Source organism: Corvus cornix, chromosome 15, assembly GCF_000738735.6.
Source record: "Corvus cornix cornix isolate S_Up_H32 chromosome 15, ASM73873v5, whole genome shotgun sequence".
NCBI classification, from domain to species: domain Eukaryota; kingdom Metazoa; phylum Chordata; class Aves; order Passeriformes; family Corvidae; genus Corvus; species Corvus cornix.
Window position 1 is genome coordinate 8,390,337 of NC_046345.1, and position 16,607 is coordinate 8,406,943.

The window sequence follows — 16,607 nt, forward strand, 5'->3', positions numbered from 1 at the left end:
TCTTTAAAAAGATATGCTAATTTAACCTAATAAGAACAGATACATCCAATTAATATTCCCAATCACAATAAATTAAATTATGGTTATACCACTTAAATACAAACATTGGTTTATATTTAGCCTCAACATTCAGAATGAAGGATCAATGAGCAGCACATCCTTTCCAGCCCATTGCAAGAACCAAACCCGGGTCTCATTCATCCTGACTGAGAGTCAAAATGTGAGGCAAGTGTTCATATGTTGAGCAGTTATACAGAGCTTTAAAGAGCTTCCAGAAATAGAGAAAAAAATATCTGTAGGCACACACTTGCCTCCAAAATTAACACATCTAAGGAAGTCTTTGTCATTTCACATTGAACTAGATATATACATATGTGCAAAATGCACTGAGATTGCTTTCAAGACAGAGTAGCCTTTAGCAACTATTCCCGCTGAGAACAACTATAAATACAGATCCCTCTAATTCTTTCCCCAAAAGCCTTTCTGGTTTATTAAAGGAAGAGTACAAAGCAACACTGGTGTACCTTTTCAGAGAGTTCTTGTAGTAGTAAGCAAGAAATGGGAAAGCATCTGTCAGTTATTTGAAAGAATTATTTCCTGCTAGCATCAGAAATCAAAACAAACAGTTTTCCCTTAACCTTGAAGCATATAGAGGATTTTGACAGGAGGTATAAAATTTATCACCTTAAAATAAAGGCAAATAAAGAAACAAAACCACATTCCCAACTTTTATATCTACAACTCTCAGTATTTCATGTTTTACCCTAGAGCCCCAACAGCTTTGGGCAGACGATAAAATCATATAGAAAACAAACACCACCACACAGCAATAAAAAAACTGAGATTCTCCAAGGCTCTAGTCCTCACCCATGGGGGAAGGACTGAAAAGGTGAATTATGAGCAGCCAAAGTAAATAAAGACACCTGAATCAGACTCTAAAATCTCAGTACTTGCATGTGAGCACAAGCCACTGTTTTTCACAGCTATAATTTTTGCACTTCCTACATTAACATTAGCCTGAATTTAGCACGCTAGGAGCACCAAGAGTTCTTTAAGTACTGTATTACACCTTTCCAAAGTAAGACATACTTCAACTGGACTTACTCGAGAGTCCTTCAGAACAACATTTATAGTGATAAAAATTGGGGGAAAAAACCCCAACCAAACAAAGCCCCCCCAACTATTGCAATACATGCCCAAGAGAAATATTAAGGCTAAGTGACTTTTTACACTGGTCAGAATCAAAAGCGAAGGAAACTCAGTTCACAGGAATATTGTTGCACATGTCTTTAAATAAGGCATTCATGGGTACATTTGTGTGTGGCAGCTTGGTTTTTTACAAATAAAAGTTACAAATATTTTTCAAAACTGAGAACATATCAGAAAGTAAGCAATAAGGACTAAAAGTCAGTTTTTTGCAGCCTCACCAAATCAATTTGGCTCAAATCCAAAACAGAAAGCCAAAGATCCAGTGAGATCCCACTTAAGCATAATAAATAAGACTGAAAACCACCTTTGCTAGGGACAGAAACATCTAGGCACAATCATTGGGTGGGGATAGTACCTGGCGCACAGACCGAGACGAGCCCCATCTCAGCCAGTTTAGTATCCCAGGTGCACAAACACTAAGCCCATATGGTGTAGGCACAAAGCATTTTAGCTCTTAGTGACAGAGAACTCGCTGCCAAGACTATTTCTTCCTCCTGTCAAATGCTATCACATTTTTTGTGTTTATGTATATACCACCTTCAAAAGAAAAGCTCTCCTTCTTAATAAAGAAAGAAAAAGATTGTTTATGCAGGTTTGGTTTGTTTTTAAAGAGTTATCCTCTATAGCTACAACCTCAATACCGATTAGTCAGCAGTATCAGTGAACCTGAAATATTAATCACATGGAAGTTTACTTCTACTACGAAACAGCAAAAGCCAGTCTACTTAATCTCTAAAATGCCTGCAATCCTTAGATACACACATGCAACTAAAATTAGTAGAAAAACATTCTTACCTTTTTCTTTGAAGAAAAATAACAAGGTACACAGAAATGCTGTTACAGAGGTTCTTTGTTCCACAGGGTACGGGGGATCTTCCCTAGTAGGAAACTCTTAAATAAAACCTGGAGCCAGCCTGGACAGCACTCCTGCACGAGGTGCACCCAGCAGCCAGTGGATTTGTAAAGCTGAACTCAATTGCCTGCTGCACCCTCCCAACACAACACCAACACTGCAGCTCCTGACTGGAGCTGTAAGAGCAATAAATCAGTTTCCTGCTTCTTTAACTGATTGACTAATGAGCACCATAATCAGTAAACTATTTACACATGGAAACAAGAACACGCAAATATTCTGACTTTTCTCACTCATTTGGTAAGCTTTTCATTTGAAACAAAATCGCAAATATATGGCATTTTGAATTTTAATCAGTATTTCCAGTAACACTATGTAAAAAACACACTGAAGAATTAGTTTCTCTTTTCACAGAGGAACACAGAAATTCTGAACTTGTTCAATGAAGATTCCTTGCTAGCACTCCAGTGCATACCAATCTGTCAGAAATCCGTGACCAAACCATTCTCTCAGATTTTTTTTGCTCTTCTAGATTCACACATAAAAAACCCCACATAGGCATACACCTCACTATTTATTCACCTGGATTGTCATACTGATCTTGCAGAGTGACACAGAAGTAAGCCAAATTCAACTGTTCCTTTGCACCATAAGAAACTTTATAAAATTCTAGTATTAATTAAGCAAGCAGCAGTTTTCTGCACCTGTTCATAGAGCAGAGCAGCCTTACCAATGGACAATCAGCTGTACCACCAAAACCAGAACACCTGAATTTCTCGGATGAAGGGAAAATATTACAATTTTGTCTTCTTATTCCAACATACACAATATTTTCAAGTCTTCCAATACAATACAGAATGAAGCTCTCATAAGATATTGGATGCAATTTTCAAATGGATACTTTTTTTAAAACTCAAAGACTAAATAGCTGACTGCAAGTCATTCAAAAGATAGCATGTTTCAGAATAATTTTTCCCTTTCTAGACTCAATCCATCTCCTCATCAATAACGTTCTTTCACTAGGAAGTAGAAATCGGTTTCCAAATATTTAATTATAGTTGGAAAAAGATTACAAAATACAAAGTTTTATTGTACTTGAGACTAGAGAAAAGTATTACTTTCATTTTTCCATTTCCTTCAAATTCGAGAAAAAGTAACAACCAAACAAATGACAACAAAAACTAACAGATACATGAACTAGTTTCACCAATAAAGCTTGGAAATTCAGAAAGGATTTCACCAAATAAATGTCAGTGGCTGAACCTGGCAGAAGCCATTCCTCACAGAAGTGCTGCATTCCTAGAATGAACTAATGCCCTTCAGTAATACAGAAAATCAGTCACTCAGGCAAGGCAGGACTTAGAAGAGACCAAGGATTAGCATCTCCGAACACTGGAGTCAAACGAAGCCTTTTGGATCCCATGTCAATTCAGAGCTCATCATGCTTTGCAGGGTCCAGACTGGGTTTGATGAAGACTCCCTCCATGGCTTTCCAATAGTTGTGGTGGTTGGCAGCAGGCATGCCATGAACTTCCCGCTGACCTCTAATGGGGTGGCCGTACTGCTCCCCCGTGATGGACAGGAACACCTCAGTCCCCACGTGCTTGAAGCGCACGGCATCCTCCCGCTCCCAGTAAGTCCCACTGCACTGCACAATCCAGAAATCCAGGTCATCTCCTTCGCCATCATCCCCAAAGGCACTTACTTCCTGTTAGAGACACAAGCTTCCTGAAGTGAGAGTGTAAGCAAACACCTCCAGGACACACACATATCAACCACAGACTCAATAGAGTTTAAAGACAAGGATGGGGAAAGAAGAAATGCTGTTGTTTTGCTTTGTCAACAGTCACCAAAGCCAGAAGCAGTAAGGTTCTACCACTAAAATCTGAACACAAAGTGCCAACAAACTCCAACCTGTAATCTGAGCAAAAAGTGCCAAAAAAACCCCAAACAAAACAAAACCCAACAATGACAGTTGAACATTCTTACATTAATGACAATATATGAAGTGTCTACACTGAAAAATGAAACCCAAGGGGAAGTTTTAGAGTCAATCTTTTCCTTAAATAATTCTTTTGAAATGTTATTTTTTCATCACTTTTTTAAATAATCAGGTTATCTAGACACCCTACACAGAGCTGGACCTTATTGGTTCAGTCACTTTACTCATGGTGAAAGAAAAACCTTTTCCACAAAGAGTCAGATCTTCCAAGTTTGAATGTAACAACCTATCTACATGGCCTGATGAAAGACTGACATGAATAACAACAAAAATCTTCCAACAATTGCATTATTTAAGAGAGATTTTCAATCTTGGAGAAGTATTTGTTCAAGGAGAAGACTGGGGCTGAATTACAGTTAGAAACTACACTCTTCTAGATATGTACAAAACTATAAATAAATATGATTGCAAGAGCAGATTCGGTTTTCCTGTGGAAGGAGGACAGATAAATAAGAACAATGAAATGAAATAGAGATAGCAAGAAGATAACTGGGACTAAGAGACTGGATCACCAAGGAATTTGGACATAGGAATGCCTAGAGTTATAAGACATGATTAGTTGTCTTGCTCTAGAGCAATCTTCACAATGTTGAGGGAGATACTCAATCTCCTGCATCTTGAAACACCAAACATTTCAGAACAGTCTTCCCAGTAGCAATGGTGCAGAAAAACAAAATGCAGATTTGTTACAATTACTGTGAAATACCAATACTGGCACATACTAATTTTTACCTCTGTCAAGAACTGAAATACACAATTTCAAGATGCAGAAAAGCATATACTTGAATCTGGGTATGCACAGACATACTGCTTCTGGCAGCTGGTACCCAAGTCTGATTCTCCAAAAACACGAGTAACTGGAGAGACTATTGTCAACAGCATGCACTATTTATACAAAAGCTTAAGATTTAAACCAACTCACTTGGTTATTGGAGAGTGGTGATGGGAAGTGATGAGTGTGCAGATTTTTCCCCGTGTTAACATGGGTAAGTCGTATGGCTTGCCCACATTTCACTGGTGTCCCACGCTGGCAACTGCTGTCACTCTTCCCACGGATCCGCCAGTAGCTGTTGGCATCATCTGAAGCTTCAACTCCTGTCACTGACTGCTGCCCACTTCCTGTTTGAATAGAAGTAAATGACACAAGACTTATCCCACCTCCCCAGTTCAAAAAGACATGAAAGAACTAAAGAAATTTGCTTTAATGTTCTCATGCCTTCATGTTTACAAGTTGCTTAATTCTCACAGTCCACTTACCGACTGCAAAGGTAATGCAGGTACCAAATAATCTTTCAGAGGGAAGCAGTGAAACAGTGTGTGTTAGCAGATGCAAACTGTCAAAGTTCATGGTGAACACACAAAAAAACCTGATCCACGACAGGTACTATTCACACCATCCCACCTTTATCAAAAACACTACCAAGGTCTTTGTGTCCCCAAACAGACCAACACCCTCGTTGCCAGAACAGACACTGGGAAGGTACAGCTGAGGCCCTTGACACTGAACAGGGCTTACCTCAGGGACAAGGGCAAAGCATCCCTGTCACATCCCGACTCCAGGGCCCACAGTGCAGCTGACACGCCTTCCAGTCCCGCAGGCCTCAGCATCCTCCTGCCCCTGCCATGTCTCCAGCGCACCCCTACACCCCATCCCTGGCCTGCCGCTTGCCTCTGCACCAAGGACACGAACCTCGGAAAGCTCCAACTTCCTCCTCCTTCCCCGCCACCCTCACTGCCTGCCCACCCCCGCCATTTCCCTGCCAGGCACCGCCTGTCCCCCCCCGCTTCCTCGCTCCTCTCACAGCCCGTGCCCCACGCTCCTCGGCCGGGCCCTGCTCACCGGAGCCGTACTTGACCTCGTGCGAGTGGAGTCGCACGCTGTGGCGGGTGTTGAGCAGTTTCAGCACCGAGCCGCAAGTCACAGCGCCCGGCGCCGGCTCCCTGCCGTGGCACAGCCCGGGCAGCAGCGCTAGGAGCAGCAGCGGGAAGAGGCGGCGGCCACCCCGCATCGCGCCGCACCCGACCGACCCCGCCGCCCCCCTCAGCCCGGCCGCCACTGCCGCCCTCAGCGCGGCGCTTCCGCTCCCCCGCGCGGGCCCGCCGACCGCCCCGCCCACCGCCGCACTCAGCCAATCCCCGCCCGCCCCCCGCGCCGCCGCGCACTCCCATTGGGCTACGGCGAACAGGCACGGAGAGAAATGGCCAATCAGAGTCCTGAGCGTGGCTGTCCCCAGGGGAGGACGCGAAGGAGAACTGCGGGCGCTGCTCCCTCACGGGGCAGGGCCGGGGCTGCGCTGCCGCCGCCCCCGAGCGCCTTCGCCCCCGGGCCCGGAGTGGAGGCACCTGCGGCTGCCGGGCACCCCCGGGGCAGCGCTGACACGACTCTGCGGTTTGCCCTTGCTGAGAACGTAGGAGGAGAGGTCAGGTGTGTCACTGCTGCCCTCTCGTCTAACGTAGTCTGGGCTGTATGAAAAGTTATAGCCAAGTCAGGCTGAGGGGTTGTTAAAAGGCCTTGGGGGAAAACGTGTTGTGGGTAGGACTGTTCAATTATCATCAGAGCCTGGACAGGACAAATGTCCTCACAGCGAGAGCCGTGCCAGAGACAAACCGGGTCTGAGGTCACAGCCCAGGTAGGGGCAGTGTTTAGACACAGCCTCGGGGAGCCGCAGTTGGCGCTGTCAGGTCAATCAGCCCCTGCTGTTCCATTCAGGCCACTTCTAGCTCAGAGCTGGCAGGCGGCACAGTTAGGTCTGCTCCTCCCTGCAATTCTGACTCTTAGAATGGAGTAAATATCTACCCATTTTGGAGATTTACGGAGATAAGTAGCACAGTGTTGAAAAACAAAGGGAATTCATGTTTGTGAAGTGACTTGGATGATAATACATCACAGCTCCAGTAATTTCTGGATTATATTAGAGCTTGTAATTATAGGGCATAAACACTTCACAAAGAAGAACTAACAATGGTTGCTGTAACATTAAGCTGTAGCAACAACATAACATCTTTGCTTTTGGATCCCAAAATTTGCCTTCTGTGCTTCAGTCTCTTGCAAAGTTCTTATAACAAAGAGATTATTAAGTTCTAGTTTGTAGAAAAAACACCTGCATAAATTAACATACGTACTGTCCTTTATTGCATACATATTGTCCTTTATTGAAGAAATACTCCCCACCCCCCCAAAAGAAAATCTCAATAAGGGGCAGCCATGGACAAAGGACACTTGAACTCCTACATAGTTCAATAGCTTTTGCCTCTGAAACTGCTCATAGGATTCACACATGTACCGCATCACAGCCTTATGTGAGTCCCACGTAACACTGTGAAGAATGCAATGTAATTCAAAAGAGCAAAAGATTTTGATCTTCTTAGTGGCAAGGAGACAGGTAGAAGGAGGGCTCCTGTCTTGGGACTTAAATCTTTGTAATAATGGTATTTTGTCCTTGCAACAGCAAAGAACTGAAACACTGCACTTGATATTACAGGATGATTTAGAAAGCACATTAGCGTTGCTGGGTAGTGCAAACATCATAAGATGCTCAGCTGACTCTCTCTTCCACCAGTCCTGAAGCTGCAAGGCTTTTTCCTGCCCATGTGATACCACTCAATTGAATGGTTAGTTTTTTTGTGGTAGCTTTGGCCCATTTTCCATAGCTGTAGCTACATTTAAGAAAAATCTCTTACTTAAATGCCAGGTCAGCATTAAAACAAGCTCAAGTACTTAACTCAGTCACATACATATGTGTCTATACACATACACACACACACAGAGTGTGCTTTTCTCAGGACTAAAAACTCATTTCCTAGTGCTGGAAGTATAAAGGTTTACTCACAGAAAAGCAAAAAATCCCCCACTGATAGTCAATTGTCATATTTTTATGTCATTCTAAGCAGCCTTGCTGTTCTAACTAAGACAACAGCTCACATTTGCTTCTGTTGTTATAACTGGGGAAAAACCAGATGTCTGTGGTTGCCATTTTAGCCGTGGAAAATCAATCATATGGGGCTTTAGCTGGCACCTGTCTATCTTTCTGGGAGGTCGCTCAGTCTCAGTGCATTTAATGCCGTTTACATGGTGCTCCCTACAATGCTTTTCTGTCCCACTTTAGAAACATAATTGGGTTAGAACGGTTGCCATCAAAGAGCCCATCAATGCCAAACACCCATGGCAATTAACAATCACCTCATTGCGACAGGGCCCTCTATTGTTTCTGGTAGATTGCTGTAAGCTCCAGGTAAATTGCCTCAGAAATTATGTGGCTTCACATTGGTCATGGGAACATCAGGGGTTTTTTATAGGAACCTCTTTATGATTCTTGTTTATACACACAAACAAAATAATTCAACAGTGCTGTAAAAGGGGAGAACGTAGAATGTAACTACGAAGCCTTCAATCACTTAATCTGCTCCTCCCTCCCCAATCCTTGTGCACAATTGATTTTCAAGCATTTTGGAAAGTCCTACCATTTCCACTCAGGTGCAGCTGTAGGTACAACCTGGCCCTCCCTGAAAAAATGATTGAGATTCCTGCTTTTAGCATGCAGGAATGAAAAATCTGTGGCACAAGAAAATTTCAGAGGGTGTATGCTGACCCAAAGCAACAGATTATAGAAAAGGGATATAGTTTTTATGCTGGCCTTTGTTTAAGATGCTTCAGACTTTCTGTTTGCTCTTCATGGCTAGAGCAGTTACTGACAACTAAGGTAGCAGAGCTGGCAACTCCTGGGTGTAGTCTGCACCCCAAAAAGCACTGGTGCATCTTTTGGCATAGACAGCCCTTGGTTTATGGGGAGCACTGCAGCAACCCTGCGTTCTTTCTCAGACCAACACAAACTGTAGGCAAAACAGACAGGGACACTTCTGAAACCGTTAGTACCTGATACAGAAACAAGTCCACATGAGCTCTTCCACTGGCTTTTCTCTGCATCTGGTCCCTTCTCTGATATCAATAAAGATGAACTGTACTGAATTCAAGAGAGTAATTGTAGACAATAAGGTCTGCAAAGATTCTGTGCTTTTTTCTGTCTCCTTCTTTCACTCCACACTGAGGAACAGCTGGTTATAAACCTCACTTCAGATGAAGCATTTGTCTCCACTGGCATGCCTTACAACAGAGCTCTTCCAACTGTGACCCCTAAGCCTCATACAAACAGTGAACAGGAGTAATAATGATAAAATGCTCCCACCCGGGGAGAAATCGAAGTGACAAAAAATAGCTTGCCAAAAATTTATAGAATTCCAGCATCTTATCACTCAGCCTAAGTTGTTTAAGGACTAGATTACCAAAATAATTTGCTTAGATTTTTGCATTCAGTAAATATAAACAATGTAAGAATAAGCAGAGTAAGTAAATAAGCAGAAGAGATTTACAAAAAAAAGTATTAACGAATACATACATGCATATTTAAATTGAAGGTCTTTTCATCTGGGGGAGAAAAGTTCACGTTTTTTAATTGCTGTCTTCTATTTCTAGTCTTGGAGGTAGAGGGGATTTCCTGGGAAGTTCTGCAGAGTCCTGGCAATCTGTGTCCATCATTGTCTCCATCTCTCAGCCACTCTCCTGACTGATGCTTGTCCTTCAAGAGCGGGGGATCTCCCCTCAGAACGCCAAAGGAATTAATCTGCCTTTCCATTCAATCAACTGAGATTTTTCACATGTTTTCAGTGATGCTGAGAGGTGACAACAATCACTGTAAGTGATCTGCCAGATTAATTTGCATGTGTAGTGACATTGCTGAGGTGTTCCCGAAGTTTGCATTAATTCCTTTTTTTTTTTTTCCTTAACATAAGGACCTGCCTCTGATATCTTTAATTCATTTTAATGACTCCTTATCAACATCTGTAAAAATCAGGCTCAGACTTAACTCTGCTTTTTTTTAGACAGTGTAAATTGAAGCTGAGGAAGTTATTTAGAATTTGTAGGCATGGACTGGAATTGTTGTTTTGATGACTAGCTTCTATTTTAGAATAAGAATGTAAAAATACAATGTATGTTACATCAGTTCAGGCAGCTTTTAAAATAACTTAGTTCTTCATGGGATTTTAAAAACCTCTAGACATCTGTTTCAGTGGTAGGTAAATATGAATGTAATTCTGAAAATTCCACTGAACATTTATGCATCTTTTATATAACCTGCCCTTTTCTCACCTCAATAGAGATAATTTCCTCTAGGAACCTTTATCATAAATACCAAGAAATGAACTCCAGATAGTATAATAACTTTCAGAGAGGTCAAACTGAATTCCTGATGCAATCAAACAGTTCATGGAATCAGATAGTGTAGGTTAAGCTATTAATGTGTACAGTTAAACAGTACCTATTTTGGACCCATCATTTAATTGTCTAGGAGAAATATCCCCCATCTCAACTCTTTTTTGACCAGGTGTCTTTGTATGTTTAATAGACCTCAACATCAGGAAAAGAGGCATCTGGAAAAGGAATGTGCAGGCTTTACATCATGTCAACCCCAGTTAGAAGGCACAGATGCTGTAGCTTAGTTCATATAGTTCATATTCAAATATAAATTTTTGCCATACATTAGACACTGAAGGAAATACAGCAGAGAGAAAATAACCCTCTGAAAAAAGGGAGAATGGATTAAAATTCATTGCCAATGAGGCACAGCACCGCCAAGGACCAGAGACCTGCTGTGTGCAGCAGGAAGGATTTGAGTTTGGTGCTTTTAACAGTCCTTCATAATTCAATGCTGAGTGTCAGGTTAATAATGTCACAATGCCAGATTTTGCCTTTCAGCCACCTTGCTAGGACCACACACCTTGCCAAGTACTGGCATTATTTTGTGCTGGTGTTAATTCAGGTATTTCAGACGCTGGTGAGGGAAGGTGACAGGTACTGCCTGGCTGTGTCACATGGTAAGCAGGGAAGCCTTTCACTCTTAGCAGATGTATCCCAGAGTTTGGGGATTTCAACCCTTTTGGATGCAAGATGGACAAAGCTGTTCTATGGATGAAAAACTGTAGTTTAAACATTTCTACAGAAGCCACTGAACTTCAAAGATTTAGACTAAATCTTTGAGGCTGGGACAGAGAAAAAAATGTTTACATCCTTCATTTTAAAAATGGATTTTACTTTGTCTCATTTCAATGCCTTTTACAATTCACACTTTCAACAAAATTTCATGCAAGGAAAAGACAAACCAAGTCCTACTGTGCTACCATTGTAATCCCAAATGAACTAACTAGCTGCAGCCAAGGGAACAAGAAAAAGAAAACACATTTTTTATGTCAACGTGTAAACAGACGCCTTGTTGGAAGCAGTAATTGTTGGAAAACACTTTTGTGAAATACAGGAAACTCGAAATTTGCTACTGAATAACTCAAAGTTCAGGGAAAGAAATTCAAGCTCAAAAGCAGTGAAGCACTTGAGGATGGTGAGAGCCCCTACTGGCTTTTGCAGCTGAGGTAGGGCTGTGTTTTGTTTTAGTTAAGCTGGAAGATGCAGCCTCTGCTTAGTCCATGTCTTGGCTTATGCAGCTCCACCAGAAATATTGGCCAGTGTTCCTGTCTTCAATGCAGAGGAAAGACTATCCAGAGGGAGCTTGCCTTGCCTTTCAGCTCGAGGTTGGATTTGTAAGGGCCTTTCCCCTCTGGGCTCTGTGGGGGTCAGCTCAAGGGCTGTCTTGGCAGCCAGCTGTGTATGCAGGCTGCAGAGGGAGCACTGCTGCTATCTAAGGGGATGTGGCACAGGGGCAAGATTTGCTTGCTGGGCAATGTTTGCTTCCAGTCACAGGAAGGACAGCTGGATAAACAGGTATGAAATCAGGAAAGAAAAGCCTCTAGGAAGTGCATTAAATATTTAAGAAGGATGTTACCATTAATAGCATTAAATGCATACTAAGGTTAAGAAGGCTGAGAAGCCAAGCTTTGTCTAAGATTCTTATGTAGTGCCTCTCACCTGTGTAGAGGCAGGGAGCACTGACAGTTCTAGAAAGAGGAAAAAAACCCCAGAGTTTGCATTGGCAAGGACAGGAGGTACTTATTTTATGATTCATTACATTATTTCAGAGTTGTGCTGACTTCAGCTGTTATAGTAACAGCACTCATCAGTAAGTGAAGCCTCTTGGGGAATGTGGGCAGGCTGTGACGTTCATCTCCCAGAAGGGGAAGCAAGTAGCAGTTGCACAAATATCCCCTCTGAAATACCAAGGGCACTGGAAGCCTTTACAGAACATCAAAAACTTTTCTGTAACAGAGCCATACGGCTATCAAATGACAGAAAAGCTCACAGGAATTGCCTCAATGAAGATTTAGCAAGTTGTCTACAGCATTTTAGCATGATTTGTTTTGAATTTCATTTTGTATAATTTTTTTCTAAGAGAAAATGTCACTGAAGAGGCAGAAGGCTGTCTCCAGCTCTCACCATCATTTCCAGTAGTCAGTGTTCATTTTACATGAACAGGGAAGGGCAAGAAAGAGTAAGAAAGTGACAAACAGCTGATGTCCACTATCGATGGACAGCAGAAGTCTCCCATGCTCCCAGTCTTCCAATGCTGCCCATTTCAAGGCCTTTAGGGAGACCACGGCCTAGGAACCAAATTCTCCCATGAATAATATTGCTGCCACCCATTCTGCTTTTATTTTTCTCCTTCAAATTATCCAAATAAACTTACAAATTAATATCCAAAACTTAGCTGCCCCTCAAATCGCCCTCAGTCTAACGGAAACAAAGTTCTGTAGCAGTTTGCTACATGGACCGCAACTGATGAGAGCCTAAAGATAACAGGGCTGAACCTACCTCAATTCAGTGATTCCAAATTCCTTGTTAGGAGACAAATCTGGAAAACCACTGCTTCCACAGGTGTTCATGCCCCCACATAGTTGTTTCAAACTTTAGCTCCAAAGTGTGAGAACAGTGGCATTTCCTCTGCTGAAGTGTGCTTCTATGTCTCCAAAGTGATGGTTCTTCCTTTCCTGAGGACAGTCAGTCTCTGGCTGTGCCTACAAGTCATGTCCTTGACTTTGGGGCATGGGCACACCAGCTGTCTTTTAGGAATTGAACTCTGCTGAAAAAAGGAGACACCTGGAGGCTTTGGTTTCTTTATATATTCTTTGTACAGGAATTAAGCAGCAGGATAGTCAGTCAATTCCCACAGAAACAACCCTTAAAGCCTTTTCCAACCCATTTCACTCCAGCTGCTCTTCCAAGAAGCCCGTGCTTGGCTTGACAGCTGTGTCTTCACTTACCTCCATGCTGGCACAGGTTCAGAGGTGGAAATCACCATCTGCAATCATCCATGCAGGAGTCCTAGTCCCACTGTGATTCCTGCTTCCTGGAACAAGTTAGCAGCAAACACCAAGGCAGCTACCCTGGATCCATGGACATGTTACCATGACACTTTCTGAGTTGCCACTCTCCCTACCCAAACATGAGTTTGTTTTTCCTCCTCCAATGTCAGAAGTAGGGGAATGTTTTGTGATAATATTACAGACCAAGAAGGGGGTTGTTCTGCTTTGATAGAATGTCATCCTCTTCCACAGGTAAAAAACGCAGGCTGACAGTATCTTCCATTCTCCAATTCTCAGCTGAGTACTTGACACTTTCACTTTCATTCTGGTAGATCCAGAATAGCTTTTCTGCAATAAGAAAAAGCAGTTCAATGCCAGGACAAACAAGATTTTACATGCAGCCTGATGGAGAACTGGCTGACATCCAGCACTGAATGACAGCATATTAGAAGCTGCCCTTCGTGAAACTCTCGTCTGTTCTCCCTGGTGCTCTCCAGCCCAACACCAAGAGCCATGGGACCTCCTGGCCAGGGTTTGCTGCCCTGTGGCTCTAAAGTCAGACTGAGTGCACACTGCCAGCAAGCCAAGGTGGGGGAAAACAAGCAAGTGTGACCGTCACTGATTGCAGGATTACATATCCATGGCATCGTTGGAATCATCAGTTTTGCGCTGAAGCCAGCACAGAGCACGAACTGAATTGCTTGTACCACCCTCAGCCAAAGGCGGGTCTCACCTCGGGAGTCTGGAGCAGAGACCGCCACAGAGAGCGGCACGGGTCCACACCGGGGCCGGGCCGTACCGGGCCGTGCGGCGCTGCGGGCCGCCGCCGCCAGGGGCCGCCGGCGGAGCCGCCCCGGTGCTCGTCGCGCTCGGAGGCGCCGGCGCTGCGGCGGGGCTGCTCCGTGCTCGGCTCGCCGCGGGGAGCTCCCGCCTGGGGCCGCTCGGCAGCGCGGGCAGGGGGATGCGCGGCGGGGCGGCGCGGGCACAGCTCCGCCACCGGGGCCAGCGTCCCCCCGGGGCAGCGGCGGCCGCGGCCGCCCACACCTGGCGGCGGCCCTGGGACCGGGATCGGGCCGGAGCGGAGGTACGCACTGCCCCGGGCGCGGGAGGGAGGCTGGCGGGTCCCCTGCGCCCCCGCCGCAGCGGGAGAGCAGGGCCGGGCCCCTGGAGGCCGCTCCAGTCCCGCTTCTCCCCGGGGACACGGCCCGCACCCGCTCCGGCCGCGCCGGATGGGGCCGGGGATCGGTGACCTCAAAGACGTCACGGCTGCGGGGTTGCCTCAGGTGATCCGCACCCGTGCCATTTCACTGGGTGCCGCGGGCGAGGGTGTGCCCGGGAATGGAATCTGAACCCCTGACGCACCCTCGGTCAATTAAATCATCCCACCAAGTCCCTGACCTTTCGTACCCTCCTCATCCCCAGAGGTACAAATTGCACGCAAGGGTTTCCCCCGCAGGGGAAGGCAAGGTTGGTGCTTTCAGGCAGGAGCAGGGAGGGACGGTGTGAGCCCGGCGGCCACACGCAAATCCGGCCACTGTGCGAGCTGCGAGACAGCGGCGGGCTGAGGTGGAGCAGGAGGAGTTAGTCAGGGGCTGAGTCACGATTGGGTTCGCCCCCGGTAAGCCTGTCTTTTCCTGCTTGCCTGTGATCTGCAGACTGCTGATTGTTCCGATTTAACCTCCTTTACTTTTTTGCCAGGGATGACATCTAAGGATGCTTCAGGTGAAGCTAATAGTAACTGGAGATGACTTTGGCTATTGTCCTCGGAGAAACCAAGGCATCGTGGACTGTTTCCTGGCTGGTGCGATATCTAACGTGTCCCTTCTAGTCAACGGAAGTGCTGCAGCAGATGCAGCCAAATTGGCAAGGAGGTAAGCTACTTTCTTTAGCTCCGTTGTGGACAGCCTCCACAAAAAACCAACCCTGGAAAATTTAGAATTTTGTAGCCCCAGAATAAACACTGTATCACTGCTCAGGCTGGTGTAAGAAAGCTGTATTCAGACACACTTAGTAAGACTCTTCATAGTAAAACCAGTGATCTGCCAACCAATACCCATAATGGTCTTTCTCTAGTTTAGCCACTGTGTCTTTTTTCCCCCTCAGGATAGGAAGGCGCTTCCACTATTTGACTGGTAGAATTTGGGTTTTTTATACTTTCTCCTTCCGCACTCCTAAAGGATGTGTCATCGGAATGAAAGTGCACATTATATATTCAGACCAATCTGCTACCCCTAAAACTATTAGAGAAAAAAAGCGCAAGTCTTTAAATCTCATTTAATTTGATCCATTTTACCCAGGCTGAACACAAGGTCAGCCAGGCTCCTTGCAGAATCAGGGAAAGGTATGATTCTGCAAAGGCTTATTTATAAATCTGGGCAGTGGAAAACCTGATTTTTTTTTTCTACCCCATAAACCTTTTTATAAAAGCACATTAATATTTCTATTAATTCTACGCTTGATAAACACATCTGTAAAAAATGCATACGTAAAGAAAGGGATAATACCTTGTACCTACCACCTTTACTTCTTCACCAACTTCAGAGGCTGCTGGCACAGTTAGCTCTGCAGCAGATCAAATGCTATGTGGCAGTCTCATGGACTAGTCCAGCAAATCCTTTAATAGGAAGCATTATTTGTATTTGGGAGATAAAACCCAGCTAATGCTGTGGGCAGGCACTTGGAAGCAGGAGTATATCCTGAAAGAGAGAACATCAGGATTGAGAAACAATTTAGGAAAGCAGAAAAGGAAAGGAGCTGTACTGCTACTAAATAAACTGAGACCTTAAGCTTCAAATGCAGCTGCTGTGGGGGAGAGCTTCATGAGAGTCCTGCAGTCCTTGTTCTCATTGAGCATCTCTCCTCACTTTGCTATGGTTTTAAGGGTACTTGAAAATTGCTTGTAGCTTCTTTGGTGTAGGGTAGCAGAAGAAAGCCAGGGTATGGTGTTAGTGGCAAACTGGTCTGTAAAAAGGCTAGAGATTCCACACAAACATCGAGGGAGGAACTGCCTGGGAATGAAAAGGGGAGGGGCACAACACCACTGAGATTCCTAAAATCCTATTAGTAAATGAAACAGAAAACACAGAGAAAGCCAGCACATCTCTCAGACACAGAAGCACTGTGAAACCCTTTAAACCCCAGTGATCTGGTAATGTTGTCAGCTATTTTAGCCACGGTCTTTAGCAGGCTTTTAAAATAGAATCCACCTGGCCTCATTTCCATAGCCAGGAAGTAGGCCATGTAATCAGGGGTTTAAAAAGCATATTTGAATCCAGGTCATGACACTTGTGCTGGCAGCTG

The 16,607-nt window shown here is 44.4% G+C and overlaps 2 protein-coding genes and 2 long non-coding RNA genes across 10 annotated transcripts in view; 2 read left to right on the top strand and 2 right to left on the bottom strand.

The window, feature by feature from the left end:
• Window positions 1-2,393: 2,393 nt before the first annotated feature.
• SDF2L1 (stromal cell derived factor 2 like 1) lies at window positions 2,394-6,132 on the bottom strand. Its single transcript, XM_039561253.1, has 3 exons — window positions 5,905-6,132; window positions 4,987-5,183; window positions 2,394-3,770 (listed from the first exon to the last, which is right to left on the bottom strand). The coding sequence occupies exons 1-3, from the start codon at window positions 6,071-6,073 to the stop codon at window positions 3,492-3,494; spliced, it is 645 nt and encodes a 214-aa protein (XP_039417187.1). The 5' UTR covers window positions 6,074-6,132; the 3' UTR covers window positions 2,394-3,491.
• A 271-nt stretch (window positions 6,133-6,403) lies between these two features.
• On the top strand, window positions 6,404-13,646 carry LOC120410829. Its single transcript, XR_005603166.1, has 3 exons — window positions 6,404-6,489; window positions 9,535-9,753; window positions 13,560-13,646. It is a non-coding gene; the product is annotated as an uncharacterized LOC120410829 (long non-coding RNA).
• On the bottom strand, window positions 11,129-15,910 carry LOC109144437. Of its 3 annotated transcripts, none has more exons than XR_005603165.1 (2): window positions 15,823-15,910; window positions 11,129-13,655 (listed from the first exon to the last, which is right to left on the bottom strand). It is a non-coding gene; the product is annotated as an uncharacterized LOC109144437 (long non-coding RNA). The 3 variants fall into 3 exon arrangements; XR_005603164.1 differs by having other exon boundaries at window positions 15,812-15,910; XR_005603163.1 differs by lacking the exon at window positions 15,823-15,910 and adding an exon at window positions 14,041-14,146.
• Window positions 14,231-16,607, top strand: part of YDJC (YdjC chitooligosaccharide deacetylase homolog) — a 30,589-nt gene continuing 28,212 nt past the window's right edge. For 3 of the 5 annotated variants that reach the window (XM_039560881.1, XM_039560882.1, XM_039560883.1), the window contains exons 1-2: window positions 14,231-14,391; window positions 15,006-15,178. In XM_039560881.1, the coding sequence (XP_039416815.1) occupies window positions 15,021-15,178 (158 nt within the window). In that variant the 5' untranslated portion in view covers window positions 14,231-14,391; window positions 15,006-15,020. Of the gene's footprint in view, window positions 14,392-14,649; window positions 14,926-15,005; window positions 15,179-16,607 lie in introns of those variants that run through there. The other 2 variants (XM_019285141.3, XM_010398171.4) reach the window with 2 other exon arrangements.

Excerpts from the sequence above, each read along its gene's own strand:
- SDF2L1 (XM_039561253.1), bottom strand. The coding sequence starts at position 6,073 with ATGCGGGGTGGCCGCCGCCTCTTCCCGCTGCTGCTCCTAGCGCTGCTG. Across the intron at positions 5,184-5,904 it reads CGAGGTCAAGTACGGCTCCG|GAAGTGGGCAGCAGTCAGTG; the intron begins GTGAGCAGGGCC and ends CTATTCAAACAG. Across the intron at positions 3,771-4,986 it reads CACCACTCTCCAATAACCAA|GAAGTAAGTGCCTTTGGGGA; the intron begins GTGAGTTGGTTT and ends TGTCTCTAACAG.